This window comes from Sinocyclocheilus rhinocerous, unplaced genomic scaffold (assembly GCF_001515625.1).
Source record: "Sinocyclocheilus rhinocerous isolate Xijiao unplaced genomic scaffold, SAMN03320098_v1.1 scaffold789, whole genome shotgun sequence".
Lineage (NCBI taxonomy): Eukaryota > Metazoa > Chordata > Actinopteri > Cypriniformes > Cyprinidae > Sinocyclocheilus > Sinocyclocheilus rhinocerous.
The window spans coordinates 1149585-1175500 of record NW_015667306.1 but is presented as its reverse complement, the minus strand read 5'-3'; the positions used below and the strand labels follow the sequence as shown (position 1 = coordinate 1175500).

Sequence of the window (25916 nt, the reverse complement as noted above, 5' to 3'; positions counted from 1 at the left end):
TCATCACTGTGTCTGTCACACGACTCTGTTCCCTTTTCGGGCTCTGTCTTTACATTTATTTTGAATGAAGCTCGTGATTATGGTAAGGGGCGTTACATTTCCGATGAGTGCTTGCGGTGTTCGGCCAATCACAGTGCACTGGGTCAGCTGGCCAATCAGAGCATACTGCGCTTGTCGGAAGGAGGGACTTTGTATAAAACTAAGCGTTTGAGAGAGGCGGGGCATAGAGGACCTACAATAATGTACAGTATTTGAAAAATAATGTGTTTTTTTAACATTAAAGCATGTCAACATATTCTGTTACACCAAATACACAAAATAATGATCTTTAAAAAAAGCATCATATGACCTCTAAGTAATTGACTGTTTTTGGCCAATCTTATATTTTTCCATCTATACCTTTGTAAATCATTTTCTCTCTCAAATATCATCTTATAATCTCATTGTAACTCATTCTTACCTCTGGGATAAGTTGCAGTACAGCATTTGAAAACAGTGTCCCAATGGCCAGTCCAATGAAATACGTCAAGACTTTCGGAAAATATGTTTTTTTAGTGAGAGGCACCAGAAATAACCCCAACAGAGCAGCCAAGTTTATCACGGTCACGGCCAGGAAACCATAACCCCAAACTACAGGAAGGAGGAAACGGATTTACACATATATTGAGGCATATTAAAATTATTTCCATCAATTCAATTTAAGAAGTGAAAAAAAACTTAATGCAGTTCAACTTCACTGCATCCCAACACAGAAACCTAATGCAGGAAGTGTATTAAGTTTCGGTACTGGATGCAGTGAAGTAAAATACTCTTTTACAGCCTGTTAGTGAGGACATCATTACCATATGAAATGGGATCAGACAAAGGCTGTTTTTTCTGAATGTGAAATGAGAAACTGATACCGCACAGTTCAAAACCTTCAACAAAATCAGTGAATCAACAATGTGATGATGGGTCATGGAAAATCCACTTATCAGTTCAAGTGTTTGCTCTCTAAAAGAATCTGTGTGTAATGTGTGGTGTGATGATAATATCAACTTTTAACCATTGTGATTCATAAGCAAAAAGGTCAAAACCATGATTACACAAAAGTGTAAAATACTTTGCTGAGTTTCACACCCAAAATAAACACTAGGGAATCAATCTGTAACTCCTTGATAAAATGGTAAAATAAGTTGATTTGTCTCCAGAGGTTTTATTGTAATCTCTGTCTATTTCCTCATTAATCAAAATATATTTTCCTGACTTCATACAGCACATCTGATTGTCGTTTCCACCAAGATGAAGGGGTTTGTGGTATTCAGACTCACCTTTGTGATCAGGTAATAATGAAGAATCATTGAGGTTTGAGGGGGAGGTGTAAGAGCAGGCAGGGAGCAGGATCCGATTGAGAATAGCTGGACACATCATCTCCAGATCATTGAGACTGACCGTAGAAGCATTACCCAATCCAAAGGCAGACAGCAGCTCTGACAATGAAGAACACTACCAAAAAAAAAGTAAAAATTAAACATCTGTGTCATCAAGAATTAGAATGTGGTACTGATTCTTGAGACATGGCACAAAACATGTCTAATTATAGGCTAAACATCTCCTATTGCTAAACAAAATAATTACTGAATATAATGTTTGATATTGTTTGGTGACAATTCCATAGATTAAAAAAAAATTATTCAGAGGTTTTCAAACTTTACAGGGACTCTCTGCTTTCATAAAAAAATAAAAACATTATTGAAAGAAACAGTATTAACAGTTAATTATGTAGCAAAGTTAAACATTACCTATATATTTTCTTTACTGTTACCAATATATTTTCCAAACCAATAACATTACAGAACAACGTAATACACACCAAAAAACAAACAAAAAAACTTGTACATAAAACAATAAGTAAAACAACTAATCAAACTATGCTGATTGCTGATAGTTAGGTAGCCTACCGATCAAAATGCAAATGATTCAAAAAGAAAAAAGGAAAGAAAAGGGTGATAAAAATAAACACTGAAATACTATATTAAAATGACTATACTAAACTATATTAAAATACTATATTAAATTAAATTAAATATTACTTATGAATCAAGATGTAACTGAAAACAGGCTTCCACATTTTGTCAAATTAAGCAATGTTGCTAGAAATATTAATTCTTTCCAAATAGGAAGAGGTGAGTCCCGTTAGCTAAGGAGAAAAGACAAGCCTTGTACTCTTCTTCCACAACGTCAAAATAATTCCATATCCTCCTGGGACCCAGGCATAGACTTTTGTCCTCTATAGAGGACATTATATTTTAGTGAATTCCTCTGATGCCACATATATGATTTCCCTATATGCCACTGTTTTCAGTCTGAATGTCCTGTACAGAACACATTCAGGGCTTTTTAGAGATATCAAATGTTTGGAGGTTTGATCATAAACACTCTCTCTCTCCTTGGTCTTTAAAAATGACTAATAATGACAGAATGATCAAATTGAGGAAATATGATAATATTTTGTAATTATCATTTAAATCGGACTAATTTTCAAATTGTTTGTCGTAAAATTTAAAAAAAAAAAACAGAAAAATGTTATGGGGTTTCAAATCGGAATTTGACTGTTATGAAACGAGGCATAATTTTCATACATGTCTTCTGTAGGGGACAGCAGGACAAAGAGCATGTTAATCAGGCATTTTGGGGAAACACAACAAGTCAACAGGGAAAGAAATTATAGATCAATGTTTCTATGAAATATGAGATATTCTTATGAAAATATTGCCAAGTTATTACTCCCATTATAACACTTGTTTTTCATTATGGCTTGCCCCAATTAATATGCAAATTAGATTCAGTGTATAGATACATTGAATAAAATGTGAATATCAATTTATGGACATTTTACGCACATATTGCATGAAGTAAAATTGTATATCAAACCATTCTGTTATATCTTTCATAGCATAGTTGAGAATCATCTTTGTACAAAGTTTGGTCAAAAACAGCCTGAAACCTAAAAACTGATTGGTGAATGAAAAAATAAAACATCGTTTTTGCCTATAGGCTACATGCCTTTTCATGTCTATTTATTTTTTTGAAAAACTTAATCCTGGCGTCTTCCACAAGGACATAGAATAAAATATGAATTAAATAGCATTTTTCAAAAAGGGTTTTTTTTCTCCGTTTGTTTCTTGTGTGAAATAAACATTCAGAATATTTCCGTGAGCTTTCACTTGTTTTTTCTATTAAAGTGCTGTTTGCCGAAAGAAACTGGCATTACCTCCGTGTTCTTCAGCGGATTGGCTTCATCGTCGACAGATGCCGCGCGGCGGCTGGTAATGAGGCGCAGAAAATTTTCTAGGTTTCCCGTGGACAGCGATTTGCTTTCACCGTAGAAGCGCAAAACATTTTGCATGAAACTTTCCTCCATATTTCTATCCTTTCGATATGAATAACTTTACCGAACAGCTATCCGAGAACAGTGTAAAGCAGTAGACGGTCAAGACGGATGGAAACCACGTGCGCACATTCTAACTAATAACAGAAGCCTCAGGTTAATAAATGAGAAACCCTTTTCTTTCATTTCCTTTACAGAAATGATTTGCAATCTCCCGGACGTGGGAGGAACAACTATTTGACGGCTTTACTAATCAATCTGTAGGCTTAATAGTGGAGTCCACCTCTGACGCTCACTCTTCCATTCCTGAGCAAAGATCGCGCGAAGAAACTTCTGCTGCACTGAGGGTCAAAGAACAGCAACATGCTGCTGCCCAACCACTGCTACTACCAGCCGGATCACTGCCGTCACTCCGTGTCAATAAATGAAGCCTTTGTTTGCGCTTTTCCAGACATTCTTGCAACGTGTTCAGGTCTGAGTTGAGTAACATTCAAGTGATCTTGTAGAAGGACGTTACAGCCATTGAAAAGAACACAATGCCAATATTTGCACATTTCTCAGTGAAGCCTATTTTTTATCACTGACCAACATGACTTGGTGTTTTTTTTCGAAAACAGCCACATTAAGTAAAAATATAAAAATTAAATATTTTATATTATTGTAAAGTATTTCTTTAAATTGATTCAAGTGTTCAACAACAATGGACCATGCAGTTTGTTTTTATATGGTTTTAATATATATACATATAAGTAATAATTAACAGGGTCGTCCTGAGAATGCAGTGCCCTGCAATCTTTTATTACATTTGTATAGTTGATTTTAAAGCTGTCAGTCAGACAACTTGACAAGCACATCATAAAATCAAGTAGACATCCCTGAGAGACGTGATATGAAGATTTGCAGTGATTTCTTCAGCAGTGGTGAGTCTCCATGCTTCAAAAATAACTGTGGATTTTTTAGACCGCATCAGGAAGCCATTGACATCAAAGTGACCGGGAATATCGTCAACATCCAGCCAAACATACACAGCAGGAAAGGAGCAGTGCAGAGTCACGAAAAAGCTCTGCACAATTCTAGTGTCCTTTACAGTAAACTGCAATATACAAATAAAATCAACCTGTCAGTCAGTCAATTTCTTAAGGACAAGCATTTGCATTCAGTCACATCTCTGCTTAGGTGGATGTGTTTGTAAATGGTGTGTAAGAATGTATGGTTTTTACCGTGATGTTGGGTTTCTGCAAACCCTCTGCATATCGTGGAGAGCTGAGTAAGATGTGATTGTGAGGGCTGATCATTTGACCTTCTGGACTACTGAGAAGAAAAGCAACTATGCATGAGCGCCGTGTGCAGTTCCCACATTGCGTCAGCAGAGCTGATATAGAAAGCTGAAACACAAGGGTGCTTCCTCCTGCTTTTATTGTAGTCGCATTGGACTCTAAAGAACACACAGCGTTAAAGCTGCTCCAGCTGTATAATTTCACCTGTGAACATGAGTATAACATGACAAATACTGGTCAAAATTCATAAATAAACTAATAGAAGTAAACACAAAATGAAAACATGTTTACTCACCAGTGGATCCTCTGCGGTGAATGGGTGCCGTCAGATTATTACAAACAAGCAGCTTTTCACTTCACAAGATCGATTCAACTGATTGACTGGAGTCGTGTGGATCATTGTGATGTTTTTATCAGCTGTTTGAACTCTCAATCTGATGGCACCCATTCACTGCAGAGGATCCCATGAGCGCCGTGTGCAGTTCCCACATTGCGTCAGCAGAGCTGATATAGAAAGCTGAAACACAAGGGTGCTTCCTCCTGCTTTTATTGTAGTCGCGTTGGATTCTAAAGAACACACAGCGTTAAAGCTGCTCCAGCTGTATAATTTCACCTGTGAACATGAGTATAACATGACAAATACTGGTCAAAATTCATAAATAAACTAATAGAAGTAAACACAAAATGAAAACATGTTTACTCACCAGTGGATCCTCTGCGGTGAATGGGTGCCGTCAGATTATTACAAACAAGCAGCTTTTCACTTCACAAGATCGATTCAACTGATTGACTGGAGTCGTGTGGATCATTGTGATGTTTTTATCAGCTGTTTGAACTCTCAATCTGATGGCACCCATTCACTGCAGAGGATCCATTGGTGAGCAAGTGATATAATACTAAATTTCTCCAAATCTGTTCAAATGAAGAAACAAAACTCTACATTTTGGATTTTTTGGGTAAACTATTCTTTTAATTCATTCTCTTATAACTTTGAATTGCATTGATACTCTAAATTAAAATGTCATACAATTTTAATCTAACATTCTCTGCAATAGATGATCATTATATAATAACCAAAAACAATAGTCAATTATGTTATGAAGCACTACCATCTTACCTTAGCTTTGACATTGTGCTTCTCAGAGTGGCTGTCAGAGACGGCATAGATCAGCAGATCTCCCTTGTCCTCAACCCCCGCTGAGAGTATAGGTGCATAAAAATCTGTAGCCCAGTAGTGTAGCATTTTCCATTTACCACCAAACTGAATGTACAAGAGATTTCCCAGTCAACAAGCATACTTTGACTTTGCATGCTCACGTGCACATGAATGACAAATTACTTTTAGTAAGCAAGAATGCTTTCTTCTATATAGAGATGAAGAGTGGTAGGCGTGTACATGATTCATTTACCTACAGAGGACCAGGAAGGCCCCTGCCAAATGTCATTCAGCTGCCAGTAAAGGGTGCCCATCGTATGACAATTGCCCTCAACAATGTCACTACGGCTGCGGCGGTAGAATTCTGTTTGGGCCTTCACACACTGTGCCTGCATCACCTGTTCAAACCAAAGTGTGTCACATCGGGCACATTACTAATGTCCTGGAAAACATTTGATACTCTACCATTCAAAATTTTGGGGTTGGTAAAAAAAATTTCTCTTATGCTAACCAATGCTGCATTTATCTTCTTTATGCACCAAGAGCTTGTAACACTCCAAAGAGAAAGGAAAACTTGAAATCGCATCATATGACCCCTTTAAATATACAGTACAAACAGTAATATTGTGAAATATTATTACTATTTAAAGTAACTGTTTTCTATTTTAATATATTTTAAAATATTTCTTCCTGTGATATTACAGCTTAAAGGTAATATGTGTGTGTTCACCTGAGTGATGTAAATAGTGTCTCTGTATCTCTGCACCGGGTCTGTGCTGTTAGGGAGAATGTAATGTAGTTCTGCTTGCTTTAGCATCTGCTGATTTCCATCTTCATGATGCTGCCGATGAGCTGAAAAATTGCTGCTGAAATCCCAGTCTGAAGACACTGAAACCTGGTTGGAGGGGAGAAGTTGAAAAACAAGAGGGTTAAGTGATGTTTTTGAAGCATGATGTGCACTTGTAATGTACTTCAAATCTATATTATATTTATATAAAAAATGTGCTTGCAGATAATAAAATAATAATGAAATAAAAGTAAAGAGAGTACACTTTCATTACACTAACTCAGCTTTGGGATCATAACATAAACTAGTTCTAGGTAGTACATACTGCAGCTGTTAAATCTCAAAAAGCAGATGGATTTTGTAGTGTAGTACCTTACTAATTGTGGACAATGAAGGCCAGGACTGGAAGCCATACTCAGAAGCAAAGCGTGTGCGAGGGAAAGCAGTCCAGTCCCAGCAATCCTTGTAATAGCTGTAGTAATGGGTGTCTCCAAAGTGGGGGTCATAGGGGTCCTTAGCCACCCAGCCTTCCTTCTCAGACTCAACCCCATTGGTTGGGCTGGACACTAGAAAAGGACGGGTGCTGTCCTCCTGAATTAAAGCACAGCATCCTTTGGTAAAGGCTTAAGATAGTACTTTAATGTTAGTGTGTATGTATCTCAGTCTCACCTGCAGCACGATGTCTCTGATGTTCTCAACATACAGGTTGACATAGTCTTTCACATACAGTGGTCGCTCAGCAACAGGTATGTTGAACCAGTCAGTTGCTATGGCAGCTTCGTTCTCATTGTTCCCACTCCAGATGACCACAGAGGGGTGAGATTTCAACCGTCGAACCTGAACCACAACAAATGTCCATATAATTGTAAACAATAACCGGTGGGTCAATGATGCTCACTTTCTTTCGTCTGGATCTGTAATTTATTCAGAAGATTCATCAGAAAATGCAATTTACACAATGGCTTAAATACACCTCTTCTATGATAAGAATGTTTTTAAATTTTGAATTAAAATTCATTTTGAAATGTTTTCGGTGGCATAAAGTCAAACATGTCTTGTGTTCATAATGAAGAAATCTTTTATATTATTTCTTAGGAAAAAAGCATTCTATTAAAACTGCTTCTCTTAATTATATTTGAAAAACATTTGACCCTTGCAGCAGTGTTATTAGTATCATTTATATTATCATAGTATTTATTAATATTTTTGATTAGCTTTTATTTTTATATTTTCAGTTTTAACTTTAGATTAAGTTTTAGTAATTTTGTTATGGAGTTTTATGGAGCATTTTTTTTTTTTCCTTTATATTTAGCTTTCATTTATTTAATTTCAATTTTAGTAATTTTTTCATCAAATATTTATATTTCATATTTCATATTATATTTTATATATAATACATGTTTCAGTTGTATTTAACAACTATTTTTAATAGTGATCATTCATGATATTTGTACTAAATACTTTATTTTTCGATATGGAAAAAATGTTGTATTAAAATATTCACTCACAACATGAAATTTTAGAATAATTTCATTTAAACTTTTCTTGAAAATGTTTTTCTAAACACTCTAATATGTCATTGACCTTTTATTTGTCATTTATTTGAGGTGAACATAATATATAAGAGTACTATGTATGCAAACCTGCTGTGTGATCTCCTCCCTCACTGTCTGAAAATCCTTTTCTGTAGGGTACAACGCACAGGCAAACATGAAGTCCTGCCAGATCTGACATAAGAGCAAACAAATAACCAAATCAATCATTTAAAGCATGTCACAGGTGGAGGATGTCATTTAATAAGCTCACCATGATTCCATACATATCACACAGGCTGTAGAAGATGTCTTGCTCATACACTCCGCCACCCCACACTCTTAAAGCATTCATATTCGCCTTCTGTGCAGACCGGAGTAGGATCGTGATCCTGCAATGCCAGTGCTGAAACATGACAAGATGACTAAAGTTTCAAAGTGATTTCACATTTAACAGAATTCAGTTTGGCCATTGAACTAGGTTGCTTTAAGCTGTAAATCTACTCACATGTCAGTGGTAACCTGGTCCTGAAAGGCATGAACAGGAATCCAGTTTGAACCCTTCAGGAAAATTGGTTTCCCATTGATCCGGAAGTAGAAGCTGAGGCCAGGGGATGAGGGTATAGGCTCCTGGACCAACTCCACTGTGCGGAAAGCAACCTGAAACAGAAAACCACAACACAAGAGTGAAATAATGCCGACTGAGAAAAAAATAAAATAAACAGAGAGAAAGATTACCATTCGCTCTGCATTAAATGCCTCTCCATCCTCCAAGTTGACATCTATCGTCAGGTCATATAGAGTCTGCTCTCCACGTCCAAACGGACACCACAAACTGACACTCTTACAGTGAACACAATATTTATCATCATATATATCAAGGTTATTACTGTTATCTAAAATTAAAACCATAAAACATATTTTAATTACTTGAGATAAAATAAACATTAAGTCAAATAAAATATAAAAGACGTAAAAACTTTATTTCAGCTAGTTGCCAAAGCACCATTTCTCATTTTCATTGTTTAACTTGATTCAAATAACTAAAACTGAAATAAAAATTAAAACTCTGTAAGACTTTTTTTTAAATTACAGAAACAACTAAATTACTAAAACTACCATGAAAATTAAAATGAAAACAGAAAATATAGATATAAAAACAATTTTATTTGAAATATTAATTAAAAAACTATAATATTATCCCCAACTATAATACTATCTTGATACAAAAGAACAACAACACTGATATACAGCATGTGACATTTCCTTTGAAATTTATGTTAAAATGATACGTAATGGTCTTAATCAAGCAAACTAGAACTGATCTCACCTGATTGAGCTGTAAGACAAAGGACTTTTTACTCTGCCCAGGTGTAAGGGACAGTTGAAATTCTGCCTCTGACTGCAATAATGGTATGGACAGTTGGACAAGACCCTTAGATGCGACAAAAATGTCAAAGAACAATTCCACTTCAACATTCCAGCTTGAATGTTCAGAGTCTGGATACAGAGAAAGACAGAAAGACATGGAGAGAAACAGGACAAGAATATGGAGGAAAGAGGGATTTGCATATTATGTTGATTTGTTTTGATACTATATTAATGTCTAAAATCCCTTCTCTTTCATATGCAAATATGTGTGTACCAAATCTTGGACTTGTGGTATAACTTAGAACCCTTAAAGTGTTGAAGACTTCCAGACGAACTCCCTTCCAGATGCCCAGAGTAGGGAAAGATGGACCCCAGTCCCAGCTAAATGAGCTTTGAGCCTGAAAACGGCAAGAGACCAAAAACTCAATCAGGAAACCAATAACAAAAAAGTTTTTAATTATATTATTTCATTAATTAAATATACAGTATATTGGATACATACTTATTTAATGGCAGTACTTCAGCAAAAAAGAGGTATCACCATATACTCTTAATGAACTTTTTGGGTTTGCGAGTGTGACATTGTGTGTACCTTTCTGATAAAGTTAACATGACACTCTCCTTTCTGTACAGGAGGAGGACAATCAGGTGGTACCCTGTATTCAGTGTGGGCATGACTCCTCTGAGATGCATATGACACAGCTGACATAATCCACACCTGGAGAATATTCTCTTCATCCTTCAGCAAATCAGTGACTTCAAAATCCTGAAGAAAAAAAACTTTATGATTTCAACATTCTGGAAAAAAAAAGTGCTTTTAAGGAAAACCTTTGTTGTTATTACTACTATTATGCTAGAGTCCATAAACATATAAAGAACAATTCAAAAAAACGTGCTTGTACACAGAAGGGTTATATATTTACATATCTGCGGAACATGTTGTCTGTCTTTCCGATGGTGACTCCATTGAGAGAAATTGTAGAGACTGTGTCGACTCCTTCAAACACTAGGACGGCTTTCCCTTTCCCTCTGTAAAGAGCACATAATATTCCATCTGTGGTCCTGTCTAAATATATAACATGATTGTTATCATATTATGATAAACCACCAATCCTTGACATTCTAGCTCTAGATATATGGTACAAATCACAGAGCAGGCTTAGTTGGACTTGGAGGGTTCTTCTTCTTCTTCTTTGACGTTTTATGGCGGTTGGCAAACCAGCTTTAGGTGCATTTACCGCCACCTACTAACTTGGAGGGTTGCTGACTTACCTAACATGCCCGGGTACTGAGAATGATGTGGTGTAAGTCCAGTTGTCAAGTGAAATCCATCTGTAGGCCAGGTCTTTATACCTATAATATGGATCCTGTTGACACAGAATAAAGTTTTCAGGAACATTCATTTAACAGAGTTTGAACTGTTAATAATGACTTTAGAAAATTTGTCTGTTATATACCGAAATGAATCCCTGACGCTGCAGAGCAGTATGAACACAGCCCGGCACCTCCGCACTGAGAGAAACAGATGAGTTTGAGTTCAGCAGCTGCCATTTCCCGTTCAGAGAGATAATATCAACTCCCAGACCGAGCTCTTTACTTCAGACGCAAAAGGGCTGTCTGGAAAAAGGAGCTCTAAAAGGGAAAAGCACGCAAAAGACCATACCACGTGATTCATGTTTACTAATCATGGCAGACTTGACACTACCAAAGTCATTTCTATATTATATTGTTGAATCACGGTAAGTAAAGCCATAAACACACCGCCCTGGTGTTTTCTGCTGCACTTCCCGGTTGAAATCAAAAGCACAGATCAGCTGCTCTCTCACGTGGAAGCAAAAACTTCCGGTGTCGTTTAAGTTTAGGGTATGTGATTGAAAAATATTCTACAAAAATAATACAAGTATATTAATTGTATTTAAATATAATGATGGAATTTTAACAATGCTTGAAAATTAAAAGTAATTAAATATTGTAGCAAAAACAACTAGCTATTCGAGAAGTGAAGTCAATGAGGGCTTTTATTTTGCCTGCACTGCTGCCTAGTGGTGGGGATATTGATCCATCCTCGTAACTACAATCTTTTGATTAATTGACTATTCATTCACTGATTTGTTCAGTTATTTTTATATAAGTGGCCTTTTATGTATTTGAACGCAGGAAAGCACTCACGCGCTTTAAAACGAGTCTGTCAGTGGAAGTGAACGAAAAATGATTCACAAGATTTATTCAAAAACACCAATTCTTTCAATAACGAAACACCACTAGAAATGCGGATTAAAATTTAAGATCACGTTTAATTAGAAGACATTTTATATCTTAATTCTAATCACTTGCTATGTTTTATGTTCTATATCTTACAATACAAAAAATTCAAAGATAAATATTTTTGTCCTTACCAAACCTTATCAAGTACACTAATAATCAAATGATTCATTCTAAATGATTCATGGCCTCAAATGCTCATTTCAAGTTATAAACCATAACCACTTTCCATATTCAATATATGTGAAAAAAGCAGTCTAATCTATGTTCATCTGAATACAGACAGTAAAATTCAAATAGAAAAACAACCACACAGCAATGAGTTATACATATTTATTTAAAGAAAAAAGTAGCGGGATTTTAAATGGATATTTAAGCCAATCGAGCAGTTGTATCTCAGTGTCACGGCTGTGAAAAGTTGGGCCAAGAGCTGATCAGAATGTCGCAAATCTTTACAATCAAACAGGATATAGGAATCAGTCCCAATCTCTCACCACTGATGTACAACATCTGACCTTTTCTCCTGTGACTGCATGCACTCCAGGAGTAAAGCCCTCAAAAAAGCAGAACAACCTAAAGACATTCTCTTTCCGAGCAGCTCAGAGAGAACACACTCTGGTCATACAGGCATGTCGTGTTGTGGAGTGAGAGGAGTTGATTGGTAAAGATCAAAGATAGGCAGAGCTGAGAGTGGAAGAACTTCCATCAGACTGGCGAGGTCCATTTCAAGACTTTGTAGTGTGGAAAGGCCAGGAGCAGGCCTGCATTCCTGTTTGAGCAGAAATCTGGGATTGTGCCTCCATAAGAGACAGATGGGGAAATATGGTCTTGCAACAGTGTCCAAAACATGAGAGAACAAACAGTGTATAAATGTGTCCAGCCAACATCACATGGCATATTTCTGAGTCCATTCCCGCGCTATTCTGTTGTATCTGCAAAGAGGACAGAAAAATATTAGACATTTGAAATCAAGTGACCCTTCATGCAGCCAAAATGCAGTTCAGTTTCAAACCCTTCTGATGACTCGATGTAATTTCTCCTTCATTAATGATGTACTTAAGTTTATCTCTTTTTAAAACATTTGTACTTGAAGATTTAAGGCAAGACACCCCAGATGAATGTAGAAAAAAAACTAAGACATCACCATAGTTGATTGATTATATTAAGAATTGCAAAAATTTCTTGTATTTCACATTTCTGAAATTTTATATTGAAATATTCAAATTATCTAACTAAATATGCACTTATTTACATACATTTACTGAACAGAAATCTGAACATTGGATAAGGCCAGGTAAATCAGGAAATTTAGCAGCCAGAAAAAACATATATATCACCATGTTTTTAGGAATAACTACTTGTATGAAATCCCTTAATTGGTATAAAACTGTTTGGTGTATGTAAGTGTTAGTGCATTGCTCAGTGAATGGGACAAAAACTAATTCTGAGAAACTGCCTCTAAAGATATGTATAGTAGTTGTAATCTACAGATGCAAATAGATAAAGTGTGATAAACTAAACACTTAAAAGTGTATGTTTTATTCCACTAGTCTGAACACATTATGAAAAGCCAAATAACCTAAAAAAAAAATCTCAAATGAAAAAAAAAAATGGTTTGCCTGTAGTATCTTGCCTTAATGTTTACTACATTTCTACTAGCATCCTGATGCTTCTCATGCAGTGCTACAACTAGCTCACACAAACCAAAAATGCTCAGCCATTACGAATTTACAACTCTAACATTTTTCACCAAAGCGGGGCATAGAGGAGAAACAATAATGTACAGTATGTGGAAAATAATGTGTTTTTTTAACCTTAAACCGCATAAACACATTTCATTACACCAAATACACAAAATAATGTTCTTTTTAGCAACATCATATGACCCCTTTAACAAAAATGTCATGCTGCTGTAAGACTTTATGGCTGATTAAAAGCCATGCTTACTGTAAGGTTGAATGCAGGACTATATAAACCCTAACAAATCACAAGACACTGCTGTGTTTGCAAAAGATAAAAGCATATCTGACTTTTCACTTGAAAGCATTCTGTGCTTTTTCTCAGTCATTTCCGAAGAGACATGATAGCATGTATTAGTGATGCACACCTGCTGTGGCCACACACTCATGCTGCAACACACCGGAAGCAACAGTTTGCAGCGCTTCACTCTCTCTACAGTACCTCTAATGTTCACAATGCAGAGTTGACTTTCACCTACAGCATGGCATATTTCTCTGTCCATTCCTTTGCCATTCTATTATACCTGATAGAGCATGGTGTGTTAGAAAAAAAGTCCTTGCTGTTCTGCCAGCTCTTTCTATTCACAAAAACCTTGTGTCTTAAAATGATGCCCACAACCACATCACTTAGGAAAAAAGGGCTGACATAAGGTGCCCTTATTTATTTATTACATATTTAATTTTTTTTAACAACAGTCAAATGTTATTAAATGAAGGTTTGATGCTGATATTATCTGTGATAAACTGCTGTAATTTGGTGCTGACTGCAATATAACTCATATGACTCAAATAAGCTTTTTGGATCAGACTTACAATGTAAATGTAGCTGGCTTCTCTAGCAAAAAAATAAATAAAAAATAATAATAATAATAATATTAATTTGCTTTCACTTATCAAGCATAAGCAATGATTTTTACGGTCCTGCAAAAAAATCTATGAGACTCTCACTAGATTTAAAAATTTGTAGTAAGTTCAAATGAATTATAAGTGGAAGATAACAAAATACAAAAAAGAAAACAAATTTACAAAAATAATGTTAAATACAGCAAATAATGTATAATTTAAAAATAATTACATTTATACCAGATGTGCGCAAGTGAAAGCATAATACTTGTGTGCCTCAGGCTGTACTTACTTCTCTGTGTCTGTTTTATAGATTCGGGCAATCTCTGGCACAAGAGGGTCGTCTGGATTGGGGTCACATAAGAGTGAGCAGATGGACAGGAGAACTACAGAGAGGAGCACAATATGGAGACACATACACCACGTCATTGACATATAGCACAGGGAATTCAATTATACAAAATATCACGTTGCTTGTCCAATCAATTAAGTCAACTGGAGCTACCTTATGTATCTATTATAGGCCTAATTTGTTTCAAATATTAGGACGAATTGTTTCTAAGCATTTTCTAATAAAGAAACACCTATTATTGTGTGTGTACCTTTAGAAATAGTAAGTGCAGGAGACCACTGGGACCTGAGGATATCCAGACAGATGCTGCCATTACTGTTTATGTTGGGATGGTAGATTCTTGTAGTAAATGCAACCTAACACAAAGAAAACAAATATTATACACACCTACCTACAGGCAAACATGCAAAAAACAAAACAAAAAGTGTTTTGTGCTGTTTTTAAAGTTCTTACCTTTGGTGGTTTGAAGGGGTAATCTGTTGGGAAGTGTATGGTTAGGAAAAAAACGCCACCCTGATATGGACTTTCATTCTGTTTTTTAAATAAAAAAGGGGAAAAATATCTTTCGTACATTTACACTACTGTTTCAAATTGTTTGGGGTCAGTAAGATTTTCTTTTCATTTTAATTTAAAGATCTTTGTTTTACAGAAATTAATACTTTTATTCAAGGATGCATTAGAATGATAAAAATTGACAGTAAAGACATCAATAATGTTACGAAAAAATCTATTTCAAATAAATGCTGTTCATTTGAACTTTTTTATTCATTAGAGAATCCTTAAACAATGGTTTCCACAAAAATATTAAGCAGCATAACTGTTTTCAACATTAATAATAACTGGCATATTAGAATGATTTCTGAAGGATCATGTGACACTGAAAATTCAGCTTTGCATCACAGGAATAAATTACATTTCAAATATATTGAAATGCAAAACAGTTGTTTTAAATTGTAATAATATTTCAAAATATTGCTGTTTTTACTGTATTTTTGATCAAATAAATGCAGCCTTTGCGAGCATAAAAGACTTCCAAAAACATAAAAACAAAATGCAACCAACACCAAACGTTTGAACAGTATTGTACATTTTGTGTCAGTATTTTACTATTTAGTAACATGCTTCGACAGCAACGTTTTATTGTACTCACTGGCCCCATGATTGTTGCCTGCCAGTGGAACACTGCAGGAGAGATTGCATGTACAGCATCAGTTTACAGTAAATACGTACGGCCGTAAACTCCACACAATACATGTAAAAAGTCTGTAATCTCACCATCATCCCCCACTGGACCTGCTGAGCACTGTGCAGGAGGATCACGTGCCAAATCATTCAATTCCTACAGGGAAGAGTCAGAATGAGTTTTATGAAACACAAGCATGCAGAACTACTGAAAAAACACAGACTCTCCATAACGAAGGGTCAATAATGGCGCTTTGCTCTTTTATCACTATGGTGACAGCAAGATGAAACCAGCAGATAGAATGTGTAGCAACACAGAGTATTTATAGTTCCAGAGGGGTCATGAGGGAGAAGAGCTGGAACACAACCTGCAGGAGCCCACAGACATGTCCGTCTGCGCTCCCTACTTTAGCAGCACTACGTTTATTTTTATTTCAACATGTCCGTTGAGTGGGGAGACACCTGGGGGTATTTCATGACAGGGGGGTAGAAAACTGGCATCATTCTAGAGCTTTTCCATTGCACAACTACAGACAGGTTGGAACTTCGCAACACACTGATTCAACACTATTTAGGATCCCAAATTAAACCTTAGTCCCTAAAGGTCAGCTAAAAGATGAGATGTAAAAATGGACATCGACGTCAAAGGTTTAGGAATTATCACATTAATAAGACTTTAACTTTTAAAGTGATTTACAAACACTTTTTGTTTCGTTTCATTTCATAAGACTAACTATGGTAAGAATTTAGTGTCCACACCACGAGACAAAGTGCCAATACTACATTATTTTACTTATTAGTAAAATATCGATGTGAGATTGATCATCTATAATCTAAACATTTTATAATACCACGAATGACATCGAGACTGTCTTACGTAAATAATTATTAGCTGTCAAGACCTATATTTACACTCGTTTACAATGGCACGTTAAAACTGTATACGCAGACTTATGTAATATATATATATAAAAAGTTACATAAAAACGACAGGTTTGATGTCCTTATTAATAAACATACAAAAAATCGTTCGTCGCTTGAATTAGGAATAAGCACTCGCTTTATAAGCAATACGCCGACACGCTGCTAGATAACTAAACATTTAATAATACACTGGTTTATAATATGACTGGCTGATATATTTATACTCGATATAATTTCCCACTTACCTTATGGATTCGTTTAAGCGCCATCTTCCCACTGGGTGTAGTGGCTCCTGAATAACTAGCGCCCTAAATCTCGCTCTCTTTCTGAAAATGTGAGCTAATCTGAGAGCTAGCCAGCAGCCTAAATAAAAAGTAACATTAAAAATGTCAGGATGTCAAAAAATATATCTTACGTTCAATGTCGAAAAAAATGATATGGCAATCAAAGGTATGAATACAGACAGGCCCTGACCCTGTCGGTGACTGTAATGCTGATGTGTGCACACTTCTCTTTCAGTTTGTCTGAGCTGACAAGATGTCCGAGAGCTTGTTGTTAGCAAAGCCACTTCTTCTCCTGCGGATGAAATGGCGAATCAAACCGTAATAATGAGCCAAGCGCCACCGTGAGCGCTGGGTGACAATCTTGGCAGCACTAAAAATGGTAAAAAAAATAAAATAAAAAAAAATACATATATATATTTTTTAACACGTAAAAATTACCAAGATGGAGAATGGTAAAGGGATTATACAGAACATTTTACATACTTGGAAATGAAAGATTTCTTTTGAACTACAGGTAACTGAGATTAAATGTGAAGATACTGGACATCACCATACAGTGAAACCTAGACAATGGCAGATTTAAACAGCAACAGGGGAAATTTGTGAAAGGTACGTGCTTTAGGGCCAGGATGGTATCAAATTATAATTCCATTGTTTATTTGATGTATATCATAGCATATATCATCTATGTATTCTATGGCAGTAGTTCTCAACCTTTTCCCAGTTGTTCGGAATAAGGATTAAAGGTAATGATATGTATTACTCACAGTTCCTACCCTATAAAATATTTTAGCTTGGCAATAACTAGAAAAATGTATATTCATTATAAAAGCATCCATGGAGTTTTATGATTTTGTTAATGTGAAATTGAAGTAGGCTACCTTATTCATCCAGGATTGGAAGGAGGGAATTAAAATAAGAAATACCTTAATTTTTAGTCCTTTTGGCTTTTTGATTTTTGTCTCATATTAAATAATTTTAAATCATTTTGAGGCCCCCTGGTTGAGAACCACTATTCACCATATTCATGGTATTTAAATGCTACCTTAAGGCACAGAGAATAGCATAGTATTACAATGGTGCATATACACAAAAAATAACATTACCAGATTTTAAACACCAGGATACTGCTACGTGCTACATACTGGTCATTTATAAGTTCACTTACAAAGACAACAAAGTAATTAATGCAGTAACAAAAACCTAAATGGCACTTATCAAAGCACCTGTGAATTAAATATATAACTATATAAATAATAAATATATCAGCCAGCAATAATGTACATTGTTTTAATCATCATACAACACAGGCAAAAGAAGAAACGATGAACTAGACACAGAACTGTCTTCAAATCACACAGACTGAGTTTAAAATTAAACCGGGCAAAAGCAAAAACTTTTCAGTCAGTGTGATTGTATAAGCCTTTAATCGTTATTCTCTGCTCTGTTAAACAGCTTCAACTGGACTCTCCCCAACAACAATGATCTGATCTTTGCTTTATGCACAGCTCACAACTTCATTGACTGTCATTTATCCATTAATTCCGGCGGAACTCATCCACAAAGCATAATGAAATTAAGAGAACAATCACCACGAATCCTTCATTACAACTACATAATGTCAGTTCAAATAAAAGCACACAATGGAGCAATACAGAAAGGTCAGAGGCACAGATATCAACAGATCTGCATCACGAATGAATGAAATTCACACACATACCCATAACCTGTATGTATCTGAACTAACTCAACAGAAAAGTCCCAAAAAACAAACAATTAAATAAAACAAATACAGAATTAGTTAATTGTCAACAGGAATTTGTTTGTTATACATCTACTCTTTCATGTCTTCCTTAGAACTGGACAATCATCACTGAACCATCCAACATTATATCTTAACAAATGTCAAGAAAAGATTCTTCAAAATGAATATCATTTGGTAACTATGATCTAATGCTGCGGAGGTGCTGTGGTCGTGCTGTGGTGTGCTGAGTCCTAGCACACAATCAGCAGAACGTCTTCTGGATAAATGATGTACCTGCAGTCTTTTGCGGCAATTCTGTTATTTATAACCCTCTCCTGTTATGGTTTCCTTTCAGTGCGTCCCACTTTCTCTGAGCTTTGCTCTGTTTTTTGCCAGTTTCTCTGATTCATGCTTCTCTGACTGAGCTTACGTTTCAGTCTGCTTCCCTAAGCTCCTGAAAAGCCACTTGAGGGTCCCCATCCGATAAGCAGATGGGTACAGGATTTTCCACACCTTGGGAATCACCATTTGCACCATAGCGCAAGTGTTGGAGACTCTCCTTGCTACAATTCCTCTCAGAGTTTGAGTATTTATTGTCAGTCTCATCACTGTCTCCTTGTGATCCCTGCTCCTCGTCCTGATGGGTCTCAGGAGAAGGCTGTTGCTCTGATGGAGGTGAGTTTTGGTGGGTCGGTGGAGCTTCATCTGCCGCAGCTTTCGGATTAGCCGAGGAGGGATTGATGGAGGCATGGCACATGGGGCATGTCTCTTGCACATAAAGCCACTTTCTCAAACATGTGCCATGAAAGAAATGACCACAGTATGTGATCACCGCTGATGTCATGTCCTGCAGGTTAGAAAAAAATTATCATCATCATAGTGATGCAGTTTAATTTGTTTACTCAGAAGATACTGTTATCATTTATACTACTTATCAGATGTTTGGAATAATTCAGATTTTTGTTTTTGAAAAAAGTCCCGTTTGCTGCATTTATTTGATCAAAAATACAGTTTAAACAGTAGTGTTATGAAACTGTTTTCTACTTGAATATATTTAAAATGTAATTTATTCCTGTGCTGAATTTTCAGCATCACTACTCCAGCCTTCAATGTCTTTATTTTAAGGACCAATTCTCACTATTAACTAGTTGCTTATTAACATGCATGTTACGAGCATATTTAGTAGTTATAAAGCAGATATTAATGTCTTATTGTGCATGACCATATTTTAGATCCCCAAATCTTACCCCATACCTAAACCTAACAACTACCGTACTATTAATAAGCAGCAAATTAGAAGTTTATTGAGGGAAAACTCTTAGTTAATAGTGAATGTGTGTTCCCTATTCTAAAGTATTACCTTATTTATTAATTACGATTTTTTTTTTTTTTCAATGCTGAAAATAGTTTTTGCTGCTTAATCCATGCTACATGTTTTTTTCAGGATTCTTTGATGAATAGATAGAACAAATGAACAGCATTTATTTGAAATAGAAAATATTTTGTAACATTATAAATGTCTTTACTGTCAATTTGATCAATTTAATGCATCCCTGCTAAATAAAAGTGTTTACCTCAAAAATCAGCAGAGTGCCTGTCACCTATAAAAGGGAGCACAGCATGCTGGGATCTCAGTCAAAAAAAAATGAAACAAATGAGTTCATAAAACAGAGTGTACCTGCAGTGAGGTGAGCATACAGCTAGAGGCCAAGATCAGGAGCCAGAAATCCATGCTGAAAATCTGGGAGATCTTGTAGGCCATGAATCCCGGAAACACCAGCAGAAATCCACACATAGATAAACCACGCAAGTGCTTTAACACACTTCTGTGGATACAGAAAGAAAAAATTAGAATTTGCTCAAGCATGAAAAAAAAAAATCACAAAAAAACACAATGTTAAACTCTCAGATTGAACATGTTATTGCCCAAAATGCAGCAAATTAGAAGTTTATTGAGGGAAAACTCTTAGTTAATAGTGAATGTGTGTTCCCTATTCTAAAGTATTACCTTATTTATTAATTACGATTTTTTTTTTTCAATGCTGAAAATAGTTTTTGCTGCTTAATCCATGCTACATGTTTTTTTCAGGATTCTTTGATGAATAGATAGAACAAATGAACAGCATTTATTTGAAATAGAAAATATTTTGTAACATTATAAATGTCTTTACTGTCAATTTGATCAATTTAATGCATCCCTGCTAAATAAAAGTGTTTACCTCAAAATGTATCACAGTTTCCCCAAAAATATTAAGCAGTATGTTTTTTGAGTAGCAAATCAGCATATTAGAAGGATTTCTGAAGGATCATGTTACACTGAAGACTGGAGTAATGGCTGCTGAAAATTCATCACAGGAATAAATTACATTTTAAATTATATTAAAATAGAACATATTTATTTTAAATTGTAATATTTCACATTATTCCTGTTTTTACTGTATTTTTTATCAAATAAATGGTGGTCTTGGTGAGCATAAGAGACTGCTTTCAAAACCCTTTTTTTTTTTTTTATCCTAATTACTTTTAAATCCTTTAATTACTTTTAATTACTGAACGGTATACACCCTTTTAAATATGAAAACATTCTCACAACTTCCACTAGCACATTTGAATATGTTGCAAGTCAAGGTCAAGAGGACAAAACTTGATGCTACACTAACTATTACATGCAGAACGCCTGCGCTTTGTGCTTGTTCTGACCTGGAAGCAGATGGCACAGACATCATTGTGGTCCTGCAGCTGCTCTGTGCTGGCCCGTGGAAGTACACTGATTTTGCGAGCAGCTTCTTGTCTAAGCAAGAAGCTTTTCCAGCCAGACTGAGCACGTAGCCACACATTGCAGTAGGAGTGGATGATAATGACCGACGCTCCCATCCAGCTCCACTCTCCCCACAGTGACTCCCACGCCCCGTATGCCACCACACACACAGCCACTGCAAACTCCAGCACCCGACACACTCCATTCACGTAATAAACAATCTCATCCAATCCAGGCAGGGCAGCACCGCGCCAGACCTCCACCATGAACAGGCTGTAGATCAGCAGAGTGCCTGTCACCTATAAAAGGGAGCACAGCATGCTGGGATCTCAGTCAAAAAAAAATGAAACAAATGAGTTCATAAAACAGAGTGTACCTGCAGTGAGGTGAGCATACAGCTAGAGGCCAAGATCAGGAGCCAGAAATCCATGCTGAAAATCTGGGAGATCTTGTAGGCCATGAATCCCGGAAACACCAGCAGAAATCCACACATAGATAAACCACGCAAGTGCTTTAACACACTTCTGTGGATACAGAAAGAAAAAATTAGAATTTGCTCAAGCATGAAAAAAAAAAAATCACAAAAAAACACAATGTTAAACTCTCAGATTGAACATGTTATTTGCCCAAAATAACTCAAGGTAACTCAATTGTTTTCATGTCCACATTTAAAATAAATAAATAAAAGTATAAATTCAAAATTGTATATATATATATATAGAGAGAGAGAGAGAGAGAGAGATTACAATTATGTTTAATAATAATTATGTTGCAAAAGAATAAAAAAATCCTGAAAAAAAAAGTATCAAATTGATCAAACGTCTGGTGTTCAGCTCTGTCATCACAAGAATACAGGTGCATCTCAATAAATTAGAATGTCGTGGAAAAGTTCATTTATTTCAGTAATTCAACTCAAATTGTGAAACTCGTGTATTAAATTCAATGCACACAGACTGAAGTAGTAAGTCTTTGGTTCTTTTAATTGTGATGATTTTGGCTCACATTTAACAAAAACCCACCAATTCACTATCTCAACAAATTAGAATATGGTGACATGCCAATTAGCTAATCAACTCAAAATACCCGCAAAGGTTTCCTGAGCCTTCAAAATGGTCTCTCAGTTTGGTTCACTAGGCTACACAATCATGGGGAAGACTGCTGATCTGACAGTTGTCCAGAAGACAATCATTGACACCCTTCAGGTGTCAAAGGAGGGTAAGCCACAAACATTCATTGCCAAAGAAGCTGGCTGTTCACAGAGTGCTGTATCCAAGCATGTTAACAGAAAGTTGAGTAGAAGGAAAAATTTGAGTGAACTTCACAAGGAATGGACTAAGGCTGGGGTCAAGGCATCAAGAGCCACCACACACCGACGTGTCAAGGAATTTGGCTACAGTTGTCGTATTCCTCTTGTTAAGCCACTCCTGAACCACAGACAAAGGAGAAGAAGAACTGGACTATTGCCCAGTGGTCCAAAGTCCTCTTTTCAGATGAGAGCAAGTTTTGTATTTCATTTGGAAACCAAGGTCCTAGAGTCTGGAGGAAGGGTGGAGAAGCTCATAGCCCAAGTTGCTTGAAGTCCAGTGTTAAGTTTCCACAGTCTGTGATGATTTGGGGTGCAATGTCATCTGCTGGTGTTGGTCCATTGTGTTTTTTGAAAACCAACGTCACTGCACCCGTTTACCAAGAAATTTTGGAGCACTTCATGCTTCCTTCTGCTGACCAGCTTTTTGAAAATGATGATTTCCTTTTCCAGCAGGATTTGGCACCTGCCCACACTGCCAAAAGCACCAAAAGTTGGTTAAATGACCATGGTGTTGCTGTGCTTGACTGGCCAGCAAACTCACCAGACCTGAACCCCATAGAGAATCTATGGGGTATTGTCAAGAGGAAAATGAGAAACAAGAGACCAAAAAATGCAGATGAGCTGAAGGCCACTGTCAAAGAAACCTGGGCTTCCATACCACCTCAGCAGTGCCACAAACTGATCACCTCCATGCCACGCCGAACTGAGGCAGTAATTAAAGCAAAAGGAGCCCCTACCAAGTATTGAGTACATGTACAGTAAATGAACACACTTTCCAGAAGGCCAACAATTCACTAAAAATGTTTTTTTATTGGTCTTATGAAGTATTCTAATTTGTTGAGATAGTGAATTGGTGGGTTTTTGTTAAATGTGAGCCAAAATCATCACAATTAAAAGAACCAAAGACTTAAACTACTTCAGTCTGTGTGCATTGAATTTATTTAATACACGAGTTTCACAATTTGAGTTGAATTACTGAAATAAATGAACTTTTCCACGACATTCTAATTTATTGAGATGCACCTGTATATTATATTTTAAATATAGCCTTAGTGATCATAAGAGACTTCGTTCAAAAACAAAATATTGACCCCAAACTTTTGAACACATGTACATATGTATGTATGTATATAAGTCAGTGAAATAAATACATTAATTAGACAGTGAATTAAATTCATTATTTGATTTTTTTTTTATTTGGAATTTGGTACATTGGTAAATTACTTCATAGATGAATAAGCCTAGCATCAGCAAAAAAACTGTTGTTTCAACAAAAACAGCTGTTGTAACAAAACAATAACAGAACAAACATATTTCACAAACACATTTCCATGGTATGGCATAACATTTCTTGCATGTACACCAGGTATACACAATGTCATACCTCCAATCCGTCATTAATATTGTCATTTCTTCAGGTTGTAAATGGAACCACATACCTGTTTCTACTAGCTCCGAGCCCCAACACAACAGGCTCTGTGATCTCACTCATGCTTTGTAGTGTAGATGTGAGAACGATGAAGAGGATGATAAAGAGCAGAAAGCAACGCTGTAGAGATGCCATGTCCAACAACCCAGTCTGTAGGGCCAGCAGCAGCAGAGTCACTCCCTCTGTCACACCCCTACAACATATAAAAACATGAACGTTTAAACTGAACAAACACATGCACACAGTAAACATACACCATCTGCTTTTACCTGTGCATGACATTATGGTTCTGGAGAGCACTGAATCCTCCAAGATAGACCTTACAGAGACTCAGAAGTCCCAGAGCCGTGTAAGACACCACAAATGTTAAGCCAAGCAGGGAGTATGGGCTAGCACAGCATTCAGACACACTGAAAAACACATGCACTTTAGATACAATTCACATTTGATATGGCCATTCAGTGATTGAATGCCCTGCCGTTTACCTGGTGAGGAGGTAGAGTAGCGGACCCTGTTGGACAGCAGTGACAGTGCCATAATTGGTAACAAGTTGCACTCCGAACAGCACATACCAGAAAACACTAAACAATACAGGCACAGCAAAGACATGCCAGACAGATACTCCAACTGCCATCAGTCTGAGCAACTCGGTCACCTAGAGAAACAACAGAGATTGAGAAAAGAAGAACTGAGGCGATGCATGTGCAGAGATGCAAGGGTGTCAGTATGTGCTTGTGTTTTACCTCTATCGCCATTATCTCTCTGTAAGCGGCTCTGGCCAGTCTGTACGGCACAAAGAAGTTAGCGAGGAGGAAGACGGCAACCTCGGCCCCTGTGATCATCATGGCCACAGAGGAGAGTGTGAGGAGCCAGTCTAGACGGACAGATACCACACGCGCCAGAAGAGGGAGCAAGTGCGCTGAGAACAGCCACACGTGTTGAGTCCGCATGAGGAACGCACACAGCGTACTGACTATTATCTGACCTGCAGGTGATCACACACACACATATACATATATTGTAAAATAGAGTCATAATCAGGAGGACTGACATGCACATAATCAGGACTTGTCATAATTAGGACTTGTGCCAACACACTTTTTCTTGCACCCTCTCTTAAGCACTTAAGTTATAATTTTAAGGAAAGGTAGTACTCTTTCCAAGTACACTTTACAATTCATATATAATATTTTAATTGCTAAATTAAGTTCTTTATGTGGGAAACAGATATATATATATATATATAAATCACTTGTTTTTCTAAAGAAACATTGTCCAACAGCGACACCAGCAGGTAAAGTTTCAGCGCGAGTCCGCGTCTCTCTCGCCTCCCCTGAGCCCATTGAGTTTTAACAGACCCCCTAAAGCGTGCGGTGAGTTTGGTGGGGGGTAATTGAGAATGAATGGGGGAAAATCACGCGAGAGGAGGCAATGCCTCCATCGTGATATGATTGGGTATGACTGGTTATGTTCGGCTGTGATTGGTTCATGCGATAAATCCCGCCTCTTGTGTTCATGCGTGTTCCGCGTTCGCAAATCAGTCTGAATGTAATGGCATTAATGGGAAGACTCATTTAAAAAAGTAAGTAAACAACTCACA

The 25916-nt window shown here is 36.5% G+C and overlaps 4 protein-coding genes across 8 annotated transcripts in view; all 4 read right to left on the bottom strand.

Annotated features, from left to right (window-relative positions):
* The window catches only part of LOC107733712 (zinc transporter ZIP8-like), an 11705-nt gene extending 7811 nt beyond the window's left edge, over positions 1-3894 (bottom strand). Inside the window, exons 1-3 of the mRNA XM_016545457.1 lie at positions 3254-3894; positions 1311-1485; positions 461-630 (exon numbers count right to left, since the gene is read on the bottom strand). Of these exons, the coding sequence (XP_016400943.1) occupies positions 461-630; positions 1311-1485; positions 3254-3403 (495 nt within the window). The 5' untranslated portion in view covers positions 3404-3894. The remainder of the gene's footprint in view (positions 1-460; positions 631-1310; positions 1486-3253) is intronic.
* A 216-nt stretch (positions 3895-4110) lies between these two features.
* On the bottom strand, positions 4111-11168 carry LOC107733670 (beta-mannosidase-like). The gene is made up of 18 exons (XM_016545400.1): positions 11152-11168; positions 10951-11089; positions 10766-10860; positions 10417-10522; positions 10086-10259; positions 9768-9891; positions 9453-9622; positions 8861-8965; positions 8631-8782; positions 8397-8514; positions 8234-8317; positions 7260-7427; positions 6963-7181; positions 6534-6698; positions 6057-6201; positions 5765-5910; positions 4591-4851; positions 4111-4463 (listed from the first exon to the last, which is right to left on the bottom strand). Exons 1-18 carry the CDS (start codon positions 11166-11168, stop codon positions 4224-4226), a joined length of 2628 nt encoding a protein of 875 aa, XP_016400886.1. The 3' UTR covers positions 4111-4223.
* A 906-nt stretch (positions 11169-12074) lies between these two features.
* Positions 12075-17385, bottom strand: LOC107733771 (ubiquitin-conjugating enzyme E2 D2-like). 2 transcript variants are annotated; one of them, XM_016545561.1, is made up of 9 exons: positions 17270-17385; positions 17041-17158; positions 15965-16028; positions 15840-15871; positions 15143-15220; positions 14940-15045; positions 14630-14723; positions 13937-14018; positions 12075-12687 (listed from the first exon to the last, which is right to left on the bottom strand). In XM_016545561.1, the coding sequence occupies exons 2-8, from the start codon at positions 17062-17064 to the stop codon at positions 13970-13972; spliced, it is 447 nt and encodes a 148-aa protein (XP_016401047.1). In that variant the 5' UTR covers positions 17065-17158; positions 17270-17385; the 3' UTR covers positions 12075-12687; positions 13937-13969. The 2 variants fall into 2 exon arrangements, with proteins under 2 accessions (XP_016401047.1, XP_016401048.1); XM_016545562.1 differs by lacking the exon at positions 13937-14018 and having other exon boundaries at positions 17041-17379.
* Positions 17386-18355: 970 nt separating this feature from the next.
* Positions 18356-25916, bottom strand: part of LOC107733769 (RING finger protein 145-like) — a 12163-nt gene continuing 4602 nt past the window's right edge. For all 4 annotated transcript variants that reach the window (XM_016545558.1, XM_016545560.1, XM_016545557.1 and 1 more), the window contains exons 5-11: positions 25060-25301; positions 24802-24971; positions 24586-24726; positions 24327-24509; positions 21958-22105; positions 21524-21880; positions 18356-19670 (exon numbers count right to left, since the gene is read on the bottom strand). In XM_016545558.1, coding sequence (XP_016401044.1) covers positions 19257-19670; positions 21524-21880; positions 21958-22105; positions 24327-24509; positions 24586-24726; positions 24802-24971; positions 25060-25301 — 1655 coding nt within the window. In that variant the 3' untranslated portion in view covers positions 18356-19256. The remainder of the gene's footprint in view (positions 19671-21523; positions 21881-21957; positions 22106-24326; positions 24510-24585; positions 24727-24801; positions 24972-25059; positions 25302-25916) is intronic.

Excerpts from the sequence above, each read along its gene's own strand:
- LOC107733670 (XM_016545400.1), bottom strand. Across the intron at positions 9,623-9,767 it reads TACCACAAGTCCAAGATTTG|ACTCTGAACATTCAAGCTGG; the intron begins GTACACACATAT and ends CTCTGTATCCAG. Across the intron at positions 8,318-8,396 it reads GTGATATGTATGGAATCATG|ATCTGGCAGGACTTCATGTT; the intron begins GTGAGCTTATTA and ends CTCTTATGTCAG.
- LOC107733771 (XM_016545561.1), bottom strand. The coding sequence starts at position 17,064 with ATGGCGCTTAAACGAATCCATAAG. Across the intron at positions 15,046-15,142 it reads ACCCCTTCAAACCACCAAAG|GTTGCATTTACTACAAGAAT; the intron begins GTAAGAACTTTA and ends TCTTTGTGTTAG. Across the intron at positions 14,724-14,939 it reads TGCACTTACTATTTCTAAAG|TTCTCCTGTCCATCTGCTCA; the intron begins GTACACACACAA and ends TCCTCTCTGTAG.